Genomic DNA, 19,893 nt, shown 5'->3' with positions numbered 1-19,893 from the left:
CATGTAATTCACCATTTGGCCATTCCCAGCCATAGAAAGCTTCAAAGCGCTCGGCCAACATAGCCTGGAGATAAGACAGAGCAGGAACTGGGCGGGTTACTGAGGTGTGAATGTAGCCCCGTTTCCACCATACGAACTTTCCCTAGGAAGTAGGTACCTTTTGAGAAACTCAATGCGTTTACACCGCAGGGACCAGGGTCTAAATTAAGTTCAGGGGACATTATTTTACCCCCCTGCTCGGGGGGTAGTACTTTCCAAAAGTACAGGAACTTTGGGGTGGGGCTTGCAGCGCTGAACATTTCTGATTGGTCGAGTACTCGCAGCATTTTATTTCAACCGCCATTTTAAAAAATCTGCAGCCGCAAACCAGTTTGTTTTTTGTTCATTGTGCTTTGACACATCAATATGGAGTTACAGAAGAAATCATTTGACAGATGGACCGACAACGAAGTCCAGGCCTTATTGAGTATTTATGCTGAGGACGAAATCCAGCGGGAATTGGAAACAGTGACCCGCAATGATAAGGTGTACGTGAATATCTCCTGCAAGTTAAGTGAGCTGAACATTGTTCACACCGGGAAACAGTGCCAGGAGAAGCTTAAAAAATTAAAACAAGATTACAAGAAAATTAAGCCCACAATAAGAGAAGCGGCTCTGACCGCGTCAGTGGACTAATTTGCCTAATCTTCGCGGGTCTTTAGACCGCGGTAGAAACACAGACAACAATGGGCTGAAGGAACCTTTTAGTTCCTTGAATAGTAGTTCCTGGGAATAAAAGTTCTGGGTACTTCGGGTGGAAATGCGGCTTAAATGAATCCGATCTCTTTAGCTAGCTAACTTTGTGCACTAAGCAGCTGCAGTAGTCTAATAACGATAGGCATATAGCCTACTGCAGCTGCTATGTGCCGGAGTTCCAGATACAGCTAGCAGCCACGCGTAACTGGTGCCGCCCCCCCTCTCCCTCTCTGCCCATGTAACGTTAGATAGAGGCTATGAGAACTCGACATGGAGCTTACTTTTTTTCCCCCAAAACCGAATAATAACGAGCAACTTCGGGTAGAAGAAATATCTGTTTCCATCGCATTATTTGTGCTTTCCAGAATTCCGTACCGTATATATAATACCGTATTCGGATTCGGATACATCCCTACATTCTACTATGTTAGGTTTTGCCATGTTTTCCCCTATAATTGGAATGGTAGGTATGCCATCCTGCCATGTTACGGCTGGGTGGGGTGGCATGGCCCATACCTATATAGCACAGAGAATTTGGCACTTTTCAGGGTTCCCTAAAGAAATAACCACAATGACCACAGACACTCAGCCCTTTAAAACATTAATTTCTCTACCTTCTGACCCCATTTCAAGAGAATTCACAAACAACTTCACATGTCCACACAATAAAGCTCCAAGCTTAGGGATTTTGCATTTTTTCCTTCTTCATCCTGCCTGATTACATCATCATACATGCTCCAGGCCCACAAAGACTAAGTCTCCCCATTGTACATTTAGGTACATCACCCAAGAAAAACATCGGATACACACACAAAATGGAAAAATAATGGACTTCATAGCTCACTCGGTAGCAAGTTTGCTTTTCGAACTTTTTGGATGAGTGACAGACCCGGGTTCAAATCACAAAACACACTTGTGGCATTCAGTCTACAATGTCAAATATTGTTCGGAAAGATCTTCCCAACACTATTGCAGAAGTTCCCACAAATGCATTGCACTTGTAGGTTACTTTGCTTTCACCCTTCTCTCCAGTTCAACCCAAGCCAGCTCGATGGGGTATAAGTCCGGAGACTGTGCTGGCCATTCCATGATTTGAAGCCTACCGTCTTGTTCTTTTCTTCTAAGGTAGTTCTGACATAGCCTGGAGGTATGTTCTGGGTCATTATCTTGCTGTAGGATAAACCCCTGACCAACTAGGCGTTGACCAGAGGTTATTGCATGGCGCTGAAAAATGCTGTGGTTGCCCTTTTGGTTCAGGATGCCAGTCACTCTGAGCAAGTCGCCAACTCTGGATCCAGATGTCTGGAACTGTCAGATGTCAGATGTCTCAACCGCTGCCTGAAAAAAAACAAAAAAAAAACATGTAATTGTTCTAGGCCAAAAATATAGATGAGTTCCTGTGAAAACATTTAAACTGGGTTTTGTGGCCTGGCCAACTCAGGTGTTTTGTAGTTTGGTAATGGCTTTTCAACAAAAGTTCAGACATTTGCCCCTCATCTTAATGAGGACATTGTTTACACATTAAGGACATTCTGATTTATTCTTATTTTTCCTTTTAGTTTCAAGAAGGTAGGGATCTGCTTTTTTAATTTAAAAAAAGCACAACTTTAAGCACAAGTTAAGAGATTTTGAGATTTTATTTTTGCATTTTGCACTGGAGTCTGCAGAATAAGGGAAAAACTGCAAGAAAAAAGAAATGGTTTGAAAACAGATTTTTTGTAAATGCCTAAGGAGGAATAAATAAGAACTGTGAGATCTTAGTTTGTTTTCAGTCTTACTTTGTTGAATATATTGTGAGTGTAACGAACCGTGAGCCCTGAATTGCCTATCGAACTGAATCGTGAGTTGACTGTATCGTTACACCCCTAGTTGATAGTATTTAGTTGAGTTACTCAATTTAAAATTAATTTATTGGATTATTTCAAATCTAATTACCCTTCTGTATTCAAGGATCACCTTTTAGGGGTCACCCTCAGTTAGCCTGTTAGTGGCACAGCACTCTGAATACTGAGCCCGGAATAACTAGAGATCAGCCTTTATCAACCACAACACTTAAAATTATTTAGAGGGAATTGACCCTCGGCACTTATGAATTCAGATGTCTCTATTTGACTTTGTTAGTGGATCATTCCATCAGTATGAGAGAGGAAACACAATCCATACAAACATATAAGTTTTAATGACCAATAATTCTGAAAATTAAGCACTTTGTGTCAGGGTTCTGTGTCTTCCCCTTGTTATTCCTGGTTGGGCCGCCAGATGGCGGCACCTCTGCTTTGTGTCTTGTTTAATTGCTTTATTGTTTCCAATTATTCCATTATTAGTTGCTTATTGTCTCGTGTTCCCTTCCCTCTCTGTGGCCTGATTGTTCATTGTGCCCTCCTGTGTCTCGTCCGCGTCAGGTCTATTTAAGTCTCCCTTTTCCCTGACTCAGGTGCTGGATCCTTGCTTGCTTGTTGCCTGTTTCCTGCTTGCTCTATGCTTGCTTCTTGTCTGTTCCCTGCCTACCCGTTGCCTGTTGCCTGTGGCCTGTTCCTTGCCTGCTCGTTGCCTGTTGCCTGTTTCTTGCCTGCTCTGTTCTTTATGTTTTTTGGGATTTTTGTATTTTTGTTTTCCCGCGTTTTTTGGAGTTTTTTCTTTGTTTGTAATAGCCGCCCTGCGAGGCTTTCTGTTCCCTTTGTTCCCCATCTTAAGTAAAGTCTTTGTTTTGCCTAATTTTGGAGTTTCGTGTTTTTTCCCTGCACTCTGCGCTTGGGTCCATTCCCGCGCCCCTCCCTGACACTTTGGTTGTAATATGGGATAGCATCCTGCCGCAGTATAGCACAATACATCTCTGTACACATAATGTAGCATGTGGTGACAAGTCAGACGTTAAAGTATTAGTATTATGGTTAATAAATGATACACTTTCTCAACAAAGTTGCTGGGTACCGCTACACTGAAACTAACTATGAACAAATACAATTCTATGCACGTAGCCTATGATTAGTAGGTGACAGACAACAATCAGTTACATCGACTCATAACAGAAATGTCTTTAAAACTGCAATTAGCTTTACAGTCTAACAGCTGTCTTGCTACTGCTAGCCTCGTATGGATGCACACAAAAATAGCTAACGAGTGTGGAGAGGAGAGCAAGAGAGGAAAGAGGGAGGAGAAAGTGATCCTTGAGAGTTGAGGCAGCACGCACTAAGTCGGAAAATTCAGCTTTATCGGAGACACTGGACTCCCAAAACAAACCCTTCAGTACTTCAAGCCGTAGACACACGGTCCCAAAGTGGTGCGAACATGCGTTTGCAAGTGTTTCGATAAATGTGTCACTGTCTAAAAGTGTTTGGACAAGTTCTCTGGCTCTGTCAGCCATTGCGTACCATTAAAAGATAAGGGTGAAGCACGTTCACCACAAAGCATATAGTAGCTGAAATTAAAAGCGAAGTTCGTTCAGAAACAGCACGGCTCACATTAACAAACCCGGGAAAACCCCAGGAAGACCCATAAGAAGCAGACCAAATATGTGCCTGTACTAAAATCGGAGAGCTAGCGACATTTCACTGTCTCACTTGTTATATTCACATCAAAATTCTTACAGAATGTAATATTATAATTTTCAGTCTCAATCCAATTAAAAATTAATTTGGATTGCACTGATTATATCTTAATAAAGACCCAATGGGATGCCCAAATATATGCCTGTTCTGAATGATATATATACATATCGGTTTCAATGTATATATATCAGAAATTATGTATATATATTGTTTTCAATGTATATATATATCAGAAATGATATATATATCGGTTTTGATGTATAAATATCAAAAACAATGTATATATATATCGGTTTTGATGTATATATATCAAGAAATGATGTATATATATCACAGTTCAATGTATATATATATCAAAAATGATGTATATATATATCAGACTTCATTAAATATTTCCTGTTTGGCCCCTCATAGATGAATATATATATATATTTATTTATTTATTTATTTATTTTTAAAATGTGAATATATATATATATATATATATATATATATACCAGCTGCCAATAAAAGAATATTATTTTGTATTAAATCTTTTAGATATAACATTTTTTTAAAGTCAATCTTGTGAATAGTTTAAAATGAATCCTTTGTATTGATACTTTGTGAAATTTAATAAGATCTGCTCGTTATATTTTTGTTCATCATTATTAGGGGTCCAAGCAGCGAAGCTGGTGGAACCCTATTGTTTTTAGGGGTCCAAGCAGCGAAGCTGGTGGAACCCTATTGTATCTGTTCGGATTATTATTATTATTAGGGGTCCAAGCAGCGAAGCTGGTGGAACCCTATTGTATTTGTTAGGATTATTATTATTATTATTCTTATTTTTCTCTGCTAAAAGTGTCTGAGGCTCAGCAACCATAAGTCCTAGAGCAACCAAATTTGACAGGTGGGTTTCTATGGCCCCCCACTACTCAGGCACTAAAAATCACCTATGTCGGCCAGATGGTGGCGATATAACAAAGGGTAATGCGTAAAAGGCCATAACTCCCACACTAGTTATATCAACACGAAACTTCATCGGCCGATGCATCTGAATGTGCTCTACAACTTTGCCATTGGCACCACCTATGTCCGCCATATTCTTTGCACGCCATTTGGACTTTTTTATTAGTTGGGGTGCGGAAGAGCTGGAGCTCCAAATCTAAGCGTTACGACATCTAGTAAACTTCTTTACGGCAAGCGACATCCATGGCGACGCAAGTAATCCGACACCGTAGAGTCTAGTTTTTATCAGCGAGGGGAGGGTCTGAACGTCGGGGAAGCAATAGAAGATAGTGCCAGCCAGAGTGCATGCTAGGCTACCAAGAGTTTGTTAGTAAAAGCTTTTTGAGAGGATGAATAATTACTTTTCTTTGGCATGGATCCATTTGAAGACAGTATCGGGTGAGTTTGATTAGTCTTTAAATCTGTCATTATGCTGAGAAATAGCTAAACCATTTTATTGATAGGTTCTGAGTTTCTGTACAAACGCGCTAAAACACGCTGGTATAATGAAACAATGACGGTAATACATAGTCCGCTTCGTTCCGTTGCTACCACAATATAACAAACTTTCTTGTGTCTACAGCTGCAGTTTCTCGCTGCAATTTCTAATATTGAATATAAACAAAAGACGCAATTTATGCTGTACTCTGCCAATGTCTAAATAAATAATACGGTACGGTAAAGCTTTGAGAGGATGAATCATTACTTTTCTTTGGCATGGATCCATTTGAAGACAATATCGGGTGAGTTTGTTTCGTCTTTGAATCCGTCATTATGCTGAGAGTAATCGTATCTTTAATCGCAATCGCAATTTAATCTCTCAATTGACTGTAAGCTTAGTGTTGTAACTAGGTAGCTGTTTCGTAGGTGACTTAATGCACTCGTCTTAACTATTGCTTGAATTTTTGCATAGACTGCGTTGTTGCTGTTCTTGTTTGTGTTAGCGTTAATCAGTTTAACCTACTGGGTCCAAGTTGAACTATGCGGTTGTTCCCTGCACTTGGAACGGTATTTCTCTCTAGAGTTTTCGACACACTTATTCCTGGTTATGGTTATACACTTTTTTGTATGTCGTTCTGGGTAAGAGAGTCTGCCAAATGCCTGTAATGTAATGTATTATTCCGTAGCAACAAGATAAACCCGACGTTAGCCCTAAAATATGCCAATACAGCAGTGAAAACGCTGCTCACTGAATAACGAAATAAACGAGACAAAGTTTTTTTTAAATTATGCCATGTCATTCTACATTCAATATCTGGGACTACACATTGAATAAATATACAATCTTACCACTGGTTTTACGCGTAGAGATGTCCCTTTTGCAAATGAGTGGTCATATATTGTCTTGGACAATCCGTTTGTGAAATATAGGCTACGCGCTTTTGTGACGCCTGGGCTATCTTCAAAAATAGCTGTGCGTAATACCACACCTGTTGCTTACGGCGTTGTCGCCCTTTTTAGTGCAATTTGGCTTGATTGACATCTAATTTATTCAGTAGGTGAGAGTATAAGCTTTCTAACGATGTATAACATGTCTGATTTCGCTTTTGGAATAGCGTTTTATAGGTCAGCGTAACCGAAAATTTTCTTGTATGCCAGTGTTTACATAAATAAAACGGTAGGCTGCTCTGTGCGTAGGTCGCGACTTGATATCTCGTCTTTTGTTTCGTTTTTTCTCAATGTCGTATTTATTATTTGAAATGTGTATTTATGTGTTATTATTCTATCTGTCTCTGAGGCGCTCTGAAATGTGCATTCTCTGCTAAGCTGAGCAATGGATTGGAATATGTGCCTGACGTACTGTTGCACGGTATACCGAAACTTCAGCACTTTTTCGGGACTTAAAATCAAATTTAATAAAAAGAAACGGTTCGCTATTAGAATTTTCCGACGTTCGGTAGTTTTGTGTCAAATGTAAACGCCAGGCAACTGTCTCCCACATTACTGATTGAGAGGATGAAAAGTGTAATTTGTCCGAATCTTCGCTACATGGCAGTAGCAACTAAGGTTGGCAAGTGAGGTGACCTGCGCTTGTGCATTCTTCGTGGTTGATACAGCGCAAGCTTAGACTCAGTTGACTTCAGTAGCAATAGGTGTTCTAATTTGTAAATATTTTATTATAGGAAGATGCTGTATTGCTATTGAAATATGCTGTTTTTAGATTTATTTAAAAGTGAAAGACCTGTTTAAAGATAATTTACTTTGCAATTGTTTAATTTTTGAAATATATTTCATATAATTTTCTATGGTTTAGTGTTGTAACACTATAGGCCTATGCTTATTGATATGCTGAACAGGCTTCAACTTAAAGGTTGTTAATAAACCAGGTTTTTAATAAACCGTGAATTCGAAAATGAGGTCAACCCTTCTGGACATTACGTTTCTGATCAATTAAGGTAATTTCAGTATCGTTAGGTACCGAGTATTGAATCAGTATTGTTTCAGTATCAATTATCATGATGCTAAACCTGGCATCGGTATCAAAGTCAAAATTTTGGTATCGTGACAACACTAGTGTGACGCCTTTTTTAGTTGCGCCATGGAAGCGCTGCAGCTGTGCATACACACCGGGCCATCTAAGTGTTACAACATGCCATCTAAGTGTTACAACATAGTAAATACCTTTACGGGAAGCGGCCAGGACACATCCATGGCGACGCAACTAAGTCATCCGCCAGTGTCTCTTAGCACAAAATTGGCCATAAGTCATCAATATTTTACTACGTCAGACACATATTCCAATCCATTGCTTATCATGATATTCAGTAGATATGTTGGGTGAAGATATATGATCATGAGTACAAAGCCATTTTAAAATCGCTCCATAGGGGGCGCAATAGTGCCAATGCTTGGACCCCTCCCAACGCCGCTTGCGGCTTTAATTTGTGGTTATAATTTGTCTAGAAGCTATACTGTGTTTTCTCATTTATTTTTCTCAAAATTATCTAAATAAAAGTGTTTAACTTCTCATATAGTTGATAGATATTAATTGTTTATTGGAAGAGAGCCCAGTAAACAACAGTCGTCCATTGACGGCTAAATTGTGTTGGAATCGCGTCAGCCTGTCCAGGCCTTTATTTCAACTGATTTTAGCCTGTTGCTGCAGTCTCTTCTCCAGCACTAAAACTCAACAATGTTTTAAGAACCCAGAAACATAAATCAATGTACTCAATTTAAGCTTCTTCTAATTCTACAAGTCCACTATATTCATATTTATGAACTTTATCGAGATTAATAAATATTTTAAAAATCCCTCAGAAACGATCTGATTGCGGATAAAGAAGGACTTGAGCATGGAAATGGTACTGCAACTAATGAACAGGATAATAATGGACTTGAGCTTGAAAATGGGACTGCGGATAATGATCAGGATAATTGATATACTATCACTGTTGCCTATGGAGGTCTGCAAAATTGTTAATAAACTCTCTATCGGAAAATATTTTCTTTCATTATGTTCCATCTGGTGGTAATGTCAACTTGTATGGCTATCCACCTCACATTACAGCTTCATGAAATGTACAATTTAAGTTTTTATGTGTTTTTCCTGATGTGTGGGTGAAGCATGTTCATAGTACATCAGTAGCTGGTGTAGTTAGACTGAATTCACATGTGGCGCTATTTGGGTTTAAGTTTAGTCCTTTGAGCTTGTCGTAGTTCTTTCAGTTTGTTCAGTGTTTGCAAGACAGCAGATGAGAGAGAACTCTGAACCACTATTTTCTTTTGGCTAAGCCTTGGAAAATATATGCCTTTTTACAGCTTTACCCACATGTCATTAAACAGCCTAAAATTTAACCGGCTATGTGTTCACTGGGAAGACTGTTCGCTGTCTGCCAAACTAGCCAGCCAGTTACACCTAGGGAGGGCAGAATAGTAAAAAGGTGTACTTCACAGCGGGCTTTCCAGAAAAGAGTGGAACACCAGCACATCACTGATTCTGCAGCAACCACCATTTCAAGCACATTTGACTGTTCCTCATCATGCAGATTTCTAAAGAGGGAAACGCCATAGATGAGACTTTGGAGACCAGGTCGCAATGCTCCAGTTCTACACATTCAAGCCGGTCCTCTTCATCCAGCACTGCTGCTGCCAGAGCACGTGCTAAAGCATTAGCTGCACGGGTCCAGTTTTCCTATGCACAAAAGGAGGCAGATCTGTTAAAACAACAAGCGGTAATGGAATTGGAGCCAGAAATGGAAGCTGCAAGAAAGAAAGCAGAACAGCTTAAGAAGAAACTTGAGCTACAGGCAGACTTGCATGTTCTATAGCCACAAAAAGCAGCCGCTGTAGCACTAGCTGAGGCTCAGGCTTGGGAGGCATCCGCCCAAGAGGAAAGCGGAGAACCTCAACGACGTTGGCTAGACACTATGATGGTGTCACTCAGCCCAATTCAACACACCATTGAGTATGTACAGCAACACTCAGAGGTAAACTATGGTCAAACCTCACTCCACCACGCAGCCCCACCAGAACCTACCTCTTCATCAAGGCGCCAGCCAACTATGGACGACGATGAAGCAGCAAGATGCTATGCAAGGCCTGATGAATGCCAACGGAGTGAAGACAATGACCTTGGGTTCAAAGAATTACCTCCCCGATCCCGTACACAAACTCAGGCTACAGGTAAGATATTACCACAACACAGTCGTGCTGTAAGCCCCAAGAAAGAGTCTAGGAGTTGGAGAGATGAACCATGCAAAGTGAGACACTCAAGTAGAGATGAATTTCATCATCTACAGCGTTATTTCTCCACACCCAATTCTGCTTCATATGATCCTACCGGCACGTCAGACCTAGCTAAGTACCTGATACGACGAGAGATGGTCAGCTCTGGTCTACTGAAATTTGATGATCGCCCAGAAAATTACTGGGCCTGGAAGGCATCCTTTCTTAGCTCAACCAGAGACTTGAACCTGACACCTTGAGAAGAACTCGAATTACTCTCAAAATGGTTAGGACCGGTGTCAGCTGAGCAAGCCAAGAGAATAAGAGCAGCCTACATCCATAACGCAACCGCAGGCCTTAACATGGTGTGGCAGAGACTGGAAGATTACTTTGGAGCCCCTGAGGTTATACAGCACGCACTGCTGAAAAAGGTTGAAGACTTCCCACGGATCTCAAACAGAGACAACCAAAAACGAAGAGAGTTGGGCGACCTTTTATTAGAGCTGGAGGCAGCAAAAATGAATGGATACCTGACCGGTCTATCACATCTTGACACAGCACATGGCGTCAGTCCCATCTTAACAAAGCTCCCGTTCAATCTTCAAGAGAAATAGGTTACCACCGGGTCAAGGTTTAACCCTCTGGGGTCGAGAGCTCCGCCGGCGGAGCTCGACAAGATGAAATTAACTTTCGTTTCTATTTGGAGGATTAACTTCACGTGCTGTTATCATACAGACGCAACAAAAACATTGACAGAAACCTTAGAATCGCGACTTTCCAATGTGCCCATTGGCAAATAATATAAATTGTTTTAAATGTTCCAAATTTGATTAATTAGATCATGTATGCTTCACTAAACTTTACTCATTACTATTTGAATTTCGCTCAGCAGGAAGTCCGCCCAAATCGCATTCACATGTTAACAACATTATAATTACTCTCCATAGAAGGAGACTAAAGGAGGGGCGATGCGAGATCCATGTGAGAAATGCCAAGTCTGCGAAAGCGGGATAGAATGTCACAGAGTGTCGCCTAATTCACTTCTTTTGAGGTGAACATTTCGTTTAATTTTGGAAAATGGTCCGTCCGGAAGCCGACACTGATGAAGAGCGGTGTCATTTCGAACAGCGAACTGATCCAGCTGAGGATCAACTTCATGCCTAAGTATATTTCTTATGATCATATTGGTAAATATGTGTACTGTATTGCAACGTATCTGTGTGTTTGTAGGAATATCCAGCAATGTGCGCGTTTGTAAATTCCCACACTACAAACGATTCGAACTATTGCATCTCAAAATTATAGGCTAGGCTCTCTGCGTCTGGTTGTGTTAGAAGTATCAGGTAGACTGTATGTTTTTCGATCATATTCGTAATAAATAGCTCATGCCTGGCGTGTAGTGGCGTGGCTAGGATTCTAAAACTGATGTCCTTGCACAATCGATATTAGCATACTCTAAGTAAGTTCGGGAAATAGCAATAAAATAACCACTTAGCTTAACTTATTATAGGCTACCTCTCTGCGTCTGGTTGTGTTTGTTTGGTTCTTTGTTTGTATATGATGTCACATTTCATAAATTTTGTTTTCATTAGTTAGTGGTTTGTCCCTTTTTTGTAAAGCACATTTAATTTTCACCTGTTGAAGGAAATGTGCTATATAAATAAAGTTTGATTTGATTTCACATTTCCTAACAATTTTGTTTTTATTATATTTGCAGAGATGTTGATCAGGAAACACGGCCTAGTTCACCACTAGCTAAGAGGCCAGGCAGACGTTGCAAGAGTACACCAGTCTCATCTCATCTTCCATGCAGTTTACTTCAATAAATGTTCTAAAATCAAAAGTTGTCTTTGTTTCTGTCTTCTAAATGGCTCACTGAGTCTTTGTCTTAGTGGTGGGGAGGCATGCGGCCAGGTGTGAATAGCCTACTTAGCTGGCAGGTATTCCTACCCAATGCATATTCATTACAGAAAGGCCATTTGCCCTCCCATTCTCACCTGGTGTTGAAAAATAGTAGTCACAACACTAACTTTTAGGAATTTATTTTATATTTCTCATTGGATTTGCTAAAATATTTTGTCATCTTTTGATACCCAAGACCTTGAAGAACACATTTCAGTGACCAAAAGTCTTATTCACAATTGTTTAGTGTGTTTTATTACAACATTCCTGTGCATGTTCAAAACTACTGTTTACAGTTTGTGTGTTTTTAGAGCAGTTTACAATCCACACATTATTATGACCTACTTACTGCTGCCATATTGTTGTAGCTGAGTTTGTGCTGAAAACAAAGATATGAAACACTTTGGAATCACTATATAAAGTTGATGAAATTTACACAAATGTCAGAGCATCGCACAATCACCAGTGTGCCTCATTTTACCCTTAGACCCCAGAGGGTTAAGAAAGACCATCGTGTCTCATACCCACCATTTTCTTTCTTTGTGAGGTTTACATGTGACGAAGCACAAACTCGCAACAATCCCAGTTTCGTCTGCGTCACCAACGGAGGTACAAGTAATCTCAAAGCAGAGAAACCTATGAAGCAGAGCTACAGAATGCCTGTATCTGTTAGGAAGACTGAGGTCTCATCAGAGTCTAAAGCCGGTCAAGGCTCCTCATCAGAGAAGAAGCTTGAGGAACCAGACAAACAGTGTCCACTACACAATAAACCTCATCCTTTGAGGAAATGCCGCAGCTTCAGGAGCAAACCCTTAGAAGAGAGAAAGGCTTATCTCAAAGACAAGCGTATCTGTTATAGATGTTGCGCTTCCATTCGTCATCTTGCCAAGGATTGTAACATGGCAGTACATTGTAAGGAGTGTAACAGCAACAGACATTCTTCTGCACTACATCCGGGACCACCCCCATGGAAAACTGAGAGGTCTGATACCAACAAAGATCATGGTGGGGAGCAACAATAGAACAACACTTCAGCAGTAACATCAAAATGCACTGAGGTCTGTGAGGATGCAGCCAACTCCAGATCATGTTCGAAAATATGCCTGGTCAGAATCTACCCTGCTGGTCATAGAGAGAAATTGGTCAAGATTTATGCTGTTCTTGACGAACAAAGTAATCGCTCTCTAGCAAAAGCAGACTTCTTTGACCTCTTCAATATCAGAGTGGGTGCAGTGCCATACACCCTGAAAACATGTTCAGGAGTCACGGAGACAGCAGGGCGACGTGCCAGCAACTTTGTCGTGGAGTCAATGGATGGCAAAATGCAACTGCCTCTTCCCACGCTCATCGAGTGCAACAGGATGCCTGACGACAGGTCAGAAATTCCCTCTCCCGAGATTGCTCGTCACTACCCTCATCTCAAGCCAGTGGTGGACAAAATCCCAGCAGTTGACCCAGATGCTTCCATTCTACTCCTCCTCGGCAGAGACATCCTGTGTGTGCATAAAGTTCGGGAGCAGTATAATGGACCCCACGATGCACCCTATGCCTAACGTCTCGACCTTGGGTGGGTTATTGTCGGCGAGGTGTGCTTGGGAGGAGCCCATAAGCTAACTAACATCAGCGTCTACAGAACCAATGTTCTTCAGAATGGACAAGCATCCTTCCTTAGTCAATGCACTAATGTCTTATGAGTCAAAGAGAAGTTTGACAGCTCAACACTTTACGACGGTCTTCAGAGTTCCACGGAGACATCCATCCAGGTGGAAGAGAGGGATGACTTTGGCAGCAGAGTGTTTCAGAGAACACATCATGCTGATCAGCTAGCCTTATCCATCGAAGATGAAATCTTTCTCCAGACTATGGACAGAGAAGTCTACAAAGACGATTCAAATAGCTGGGTAGCTCCCTTACCTTTTCGTTCCCCTCGGTGTCACCTACCAAACAACCGACAGCAAGCCACAAAACGTTTCACTTCCCCGCGTCACACTCTGGAGAGGAAGCCGGACATGAGAGAGCACTTTACCAACTTCATGCAGAAGATGTTTGATGCGGATCAAGCTGAACCAGCTCCACCATTGATGGGAGAACAGGAGTGTTAGTACCTACCCATATTTGGTGTTTACCATCCCCAGAAACCTGGTCAGATAAGGGTCGTGTTTGATTCCAGCGCCAAGCATGAAGGTGTCTCTCTCAACGATGTTCTCCTGAGTGGACCAGATCTGAACAACACCCTCATTGCAGTCCTTGTTCGTTTCCACAAAGAACCCACCACAGATGTGCAACAGATGTTCTATTGCTTCACTGTCTGTGAGGACCATCGTGACTTCCTCCGGTTCCTGTGGCACAACGAGAACAACCTTGACAATCCAGTGACAGAGTATCATATGAAAGTTCACGTGTTTGGCAATAGTCCGTCCCCAGCGGTTGCCATATACTGCTTGCGCCGAGCAGCCTTGGAGGGACAGAAGGATTACGGCGCAGACGCCAGACAGTTCGTCATGCGAAATTTTTATGTAGACGACGGACTTGCCTCATTCTCCAGTGAAGAAGAAGCCACTGATGTCCCTAGAAGAACCAGGGAAATGCTAGCTGAATTGAACATCAAGCTACATAAAATAGCATCTAACAGCAGCACTGTCATGGAGGCATTTCCCCTTGAAGACCGTGCTAAAGACTTCAAGGACCTAGATCTAGGCGTAGATCCACTGCCTATACAGATGAGCCTGGGACTCAAGCTGGAATCTTGAGATGGACAGCTTTATGTTCTACCTGTCCTAAGAGGAGAAGCCGTTCACAAGGAGAGGCATCCTGTTCACTGTGAACAGTCTGTACGACCCCCTGGGGTTTGTAGCTCCAATCACTATGCAAGGCAAGACTCTGGTGAGGGAACTCTCCACTGAGCAATGGGAATGGGACACTCTTCTGCCAGAAGAGAAGAAAGCACAGTGGAAGCACTGGAAAGACTCGTTGATGGAACTCGAGCAGTTTCAAATCCGAAGACTTTATGTTCCTGTTTCTCTGATCTCCACACAACACAGGGAACTCATATTTTCAGATGCATCCACCATGGCTATATCAGCTGTGGCCTACCTGATAACAGTTGACATTGAGGGACACAGTCATGTAGGTTTCGTCATGGGAAAGTCCAGGTTGGCCCCATGTCTGGCTCATACAATTCCGACGCTTGGAGCTTTGTGCAGCTGTTTTGGCGGTTGAGATGGAAGATCTGATCATAGACGAAATAGACATCGAGATTCACACTGTGAAATTCTACACAGACAGTAAGATTGTATTAGGTTACATTCACAACACCTCAAGAAGATTCTACATCTATGTGGCGAACAGAGTGACACACATCAGAAAGTCTACTCACCCCAAACAGTGGCATCACGTCAGTACTGAGAACAATCCGGCAGACTATGGAACTCGACCTGTACCTACAGCACACCTCAAACACACCAACTGGTTGTCAGGCCCAGCTTTCCTTTCAAGAGCTGAGAGAGAAGTCATTTCTCAGTCTGAGACCTTTGACCTCCTGGATCCAGATGCTGATTCAGAGGTTCATCCACAAGTTGCCACCTTCATCGCCAAAGCTACTGGAAACCAGCATGGCTCTTAAAAGTTTGAATGATTCTCCAGCTGGAAGTCGCTAACCCAAGCTGTAGCCAGGCTCATTCAGCGAGCTAAGTCGGCTACCAGTACCAGAGCTGCAGAGAGTGACAGCTGCAAGACCGACAAACGCACACAAGCAATAATACAAGTCATCAAATGTGTACAGCAGGAAGTCTTCAAAGAAGAACTTGAGTGTCTCCTCAAGGGTGAACAAGTCTCAAAGCACAGCTCACTTCCAAAAATGAGCCCCATCATAGGCGAGGATGGTTTGGTGCGAATTGGAGGCCGCATAGCAGCAGCAGACCTGTCCTGGGAAGAGAAACATCCTATCATTATTCAAAAGAACCACCATATTGCTACCTTGTTGGTAAGACATTACCATGAACAGGTTGCTCACCAGGGACGTCATTTCACTGAAGGTGCAGTCCGGTCAGCTGGGCTGTGGATCACAGGAGGGAAGAGACTTGTGTCTAGCGTGATACGCAAGTGCATCACCTGCAAGAAATTGAGAGGAAGAGTGGAAGAACAGAGAATGTCAGACTTACCTGTGGATAGACTCTCCTTGGATCCTCCATTCACTCACGTCGGGCTAGATGTCTTCGGGCCATGGACAATTATTTCTCGCAGGACTAGAGGAGGCCAAGCAGAAAGCAAGCGCTGAGCCGTCATTTTCACATGCTTGAGCACAAGGGCAGTACACATTGAAGTCATAGAGTCTATGACAACGTCAAGCTTTATCAACGCACTCAGGCGGTTTACTGCTATCAGAGGGCCTGTCAGACGACTTTGGTCAGATCGTGGCACAAATTTAATCAGGGCTTGTGCAGAACTCAAGATCAACACAGATGACCCAGAGTTGAAAACTCACCTTCAAAATCACAGCTGCACCTGGACCTTCAATCCCCCACATGGGGTGAGTGTGGGAGAGGATGATTGGGGTGGCCTGCCGCATCCGCGATGCCATGCTTCTCAAGGTGGACTCTACTCATCACTCACACAAGGTCCTCACCACTCTTATGGCTGAAGTTATGGGTATTATGAACGCGCGACCACTGGTCCCTGTGTCTTCTGATTCTGAGATGCCTGCAGTACTCACACCGGTGATGTTACTGACACAGAAGATGGACTCAGTGTCTGAACCCCCTGGAGAATTAGAACCCAAAGACCTCCACGGCAAACAATGGAAGCAAGTCCAGAGCCTTGCTAATATGTTCTGGAGACGATGGAGACAAGAATATCTTGTTACTCTCTAACCAAGGAGAAAGTGGCAGTCAGACCAACCTGCAAGTCTGAGATGTTGTGCTGTTAAGAGATGTACAGGTCAAGAGAAACGAATGGCCCACTGGACTCATCGTTAAGGTTCTCCCCAGTCAAGACAACAAAGTCCGGAAGGTAGAGGTGAAAGTCATCAGACAGGGCACCCCTAAAGTGTATGCAAGGCCTGTCTCAGAAGTTGTGCTACTCCTCAGCAAAGAGACTGTGTAGTGGTATAAAGCATTATACCAGGCGGGGAGTGTGCTGCCCACTGTTTGCATTGTAGCCACCTAGTGGTGGTTTTGTGTATAGTTATTTGGGTTTAAGTTTAGTCCTTTGAGTTTGCCGTAGTTTTTTCAGTTTGTTCAGTGTTTGCAAGACAGCAGATGAGAGAGAACTCTGAACCACTATTTTCTTTTGGCTAAGCCTTGGAAAATATATGCCTTTTTACAGCTTTACCCACGTGTCATTAAACAGCCTAAACTTGAACTGGCTATGTGTTCACTGGGAAGACTGTTCGCTATCTGCCAAACTAGCCAGCCAGGGAGGGTAGAATATTTAGTTTTTTTTTTTTTTTTTTTTGCAATGTTCAATAATCTTACTTGATTTGCAATCAAATTAATGTAAAGTAGGTTTTGAAATTGCAGACCTTTATGGACGTGATTTCTATGTTGGAGATGGACCCATTTTCAGCGTTGAAAATGTGTTGAACTTCAATGGCCAGATTTGACGTCTTTTCAATTTGCATTTTCAACCCTCCACAGACGTGATTTTAACGTCGGAGTTGGACCGCTTTTCCAACGGCTTTTCAGCGACATCCAAACTACAGCCAATTTTGACGTCTTTTCAATTTTCATTTTCAACCCTCCACAGACGTGATTTCAACGTTGGAGTTTGACGCTTTTTCAATGGCTTTTCAACGACATTTTGCGCACTGGGGTTACTTTTAATCAAAGGAAACACATTAGGAATATTTTATTACACAATACACATTAAATCAGCCTGTTTACCATAGATAAAAAATAATAAAGTAGAAAATAACAAAAGAAAGAGTTTGTATGATCCATCTAATCAGATTTATAAATGTCTCATGTGGGGATTGAATTCATGACCTCTGCATCCCTACCAATGTTCCCTTGAAATGAAAATGTAGTGATTTTCAATAATTCTCCATATTCTCCAGTGCATGTCTCTCATAGCCTACATTTATATACAAATTCTTATTGTCACTTATTCATTACAAACACAGTGCAAAAATAAATAATATCTCATTAAAAGCACGTTTTCAACGTACAAAAATGCCAATTTACTCTCACTTATAAAGCACTGTCTATAAGTCATTCATTCAAACTGTCTAAATCTAGGCCTGCCATTAAAGGTATTGCTATCAAAATGATGCCAAGTTACTGTACTATAAACAATATAGGCTGTCTTGCCTCACAGAAATTTAAGAAGCTGTATTCCTAAGAAATGCTACCCAATGTCTCCTAAACCAGTGGTTCTCAACCTCGGTCCTGGGGGCCCACTGTGTATGCTGGTTTTTGTTCCAACCACAATTGCAATCTCAGTATTTTAACAAGCTGTTCATTTTTCTTAATTAGCTGTTCTTCATGTTAAGAGGAATTATTTACCCTCTTAAGCCACATTATGTCAGGAAATGCTAAGCATGGCATGAAGAATAAAATCCCACTGTGTTATTGTATTGGTTTTTAAGGGACTGCAAACAATCACTTAAAAAGAGGTAACATTTTTAACAGATCAAATTAACGAGGGGAATTAATAGGCTCCTAATTATGTTTCTGAACACATGTGTTTAAGTGCTTTAAGTGCATAATATTTCCCTGAAACTAATTAGCGCAATACAGGTTTGATTCGTTATCATTTTCTTTGTTTTTGAATTCTTCGTTATCTATCAAATGATTAGATTTAGTGGCCAGGTGTCCCCTATTCGGAACCTGTTGATTTACCTCAGTCTTTATTTTGATTATTTAAAAAGTTTTTTTTAACCTCTTTAAGTGATCGTCTACACTATAGCACAATGTGAATATGGCTTTTATTCTTCATGGCATGCGTAGCTATTTCTGACACAAGGTAGCTTAAGACGGCAAATTATCCCTCTTACATGAGAAGCACGCAATTAAGCAAAAATAATAGCTAGTTACAATTCCGGGATTGCAATTGTGGCTGGAACGAACACCAGCATGCACAGTGGGCCCCCAGGACCGAGGTTGAGAACCACTGTCCTAAACTGTTTCAAGCCACTTCTGAGTTCCGAGTTGTCCTGAACGCAGCATGACTTTTATTGTGAAAATTTACCGTTCTGGTGGTTAACGGAAGTAACCTTTTCTTTGTCGCTGGCTTCACCTTCCTGTTTTCTTCACAACTGTGTCGTAGGCTTACACGACTTTTTATTTTTACCGTGAATAATATTACTAATAACACAGAACCTAATTAATCTTTTGGAGGGTGTGAAAAAGATCTGCAACATTATGGGAGGTGGTGATCTCGTAAGTGTTTGTCCATTTACTCTTCGGTATTTTGTCAATATGAATGCGAGTAGTTAGTATCGTTAGTCTAACTAGCCAGCTAGAAAACAACACCGCTATCCGACTAGCTGGCTAGTACATGTTGTTGTAAAATGTATTATTATTATTATTTAAGAATGTCGGACTTGTTTATATTCGGAGTTTATGTGTCTGCAAAGTGATTCTATCGCCGTTTTCGTCGCAACACTTTCAGCTCCAACAATATCGGAAGCCCTGTTCTAACTGCTTCTTACCGTGAAGGGTAGCGCCCAGTCCTGTGCAGACTATCGCCAAGTTACGCCTAGACTGCGTGCCAGTGTTGTTCTATGTCCGTTTACCCGATAAATAAAACAAAACACCACTTGTCACAAACATACATATATGAATTGTAAGGTCAGATGACCTTATTTTCCTCCTAGTGGGAAAACTAGAAGACCGTCGCTGGTTAGCCTAGCCGCACGGCTGGCCTTCCAATAGACGGACACCCCCATTAAAAGCCTGCGAGAGTAGAGAGTAAACTACCAATATCGTCGCCCAGTGCCGAATTGGCCCATTTTATGCTCTCGGACAGTGTTGTTTATTAAACACTTCGTAATATGCCCAGTTATGTTTGGATGGACATGAAATTTTACACAAAGGTAGTTTAATTTCCCTAAATACCT

At 41.6% G+C, this 19,893-nt stretch overlaps 1 protein-coding gene and 1 long non-coding RNA gene across 3 annotated transcripts in view; one reads left to right on the top strand and one right to left on the bottom strand.

The window, feature by feature from the left end:
• Positions 1-386: 386 nt before the first annotated feature.
• On the bottom strand, positions 387-19,784 carry LOC118221815. 2 transcript variants are annotated; one of them, XR_004764178.1, is made up of 5 exons: positions 19,486-19,784; positions 16,321-16,665; positions 15,998-16,081; positions 15,850-15,891; positions 387-2,073 (listed from the first exon to the last, which is right to left on the bottom strand). It is a non-coding gene; the product is annotated as an uncharacterized LOC118221815 (long non-coding RNA). The 2 variants fall into 2 exon arrangements; XR_004764179.1 differs by lacking the exon at positions 15,850-15,891.
• cwc25 (CWC25 spliceosome associated protein homolog) overlaps positions 19,048-19,893 on the top strand; it is a 48,276-nt gene continuing 47,430 nt past the window's right edge. Inside the window, exon 1 of the mRNA XM_035407206.1 lies at positions 19,048-19,213. Within this exon, the coding sequence (XP_035263097.1) occupies positions 19,196-19,213 (18 nt within the window). The 5' untranslated portion in view covers positions 19,048-19,195. The remainder of the gene's footprint in view (positions 19,214-19,893) is intronic.

Source organism: Anguilla anguilla, chromosome 2, assembly GCF_013347855.1.
Source record: "Anguilla anguilla isolate fAngAng1 chromosome 2, fAngAng1.pri, whole genome shotgun sequence".
Classification (NCBI taxonomy): Eukaryota; Metazoa; Chordata; class Actinopteri; order Anguilliformes; family Anguillidae; genus Anguilla; species Anguilla anguilla.
The sequence above is the reverse complement of the archived record's forward strand: the minus strand, read 5'-3'. Positions and strand labels throughout refer to the sequence as shown.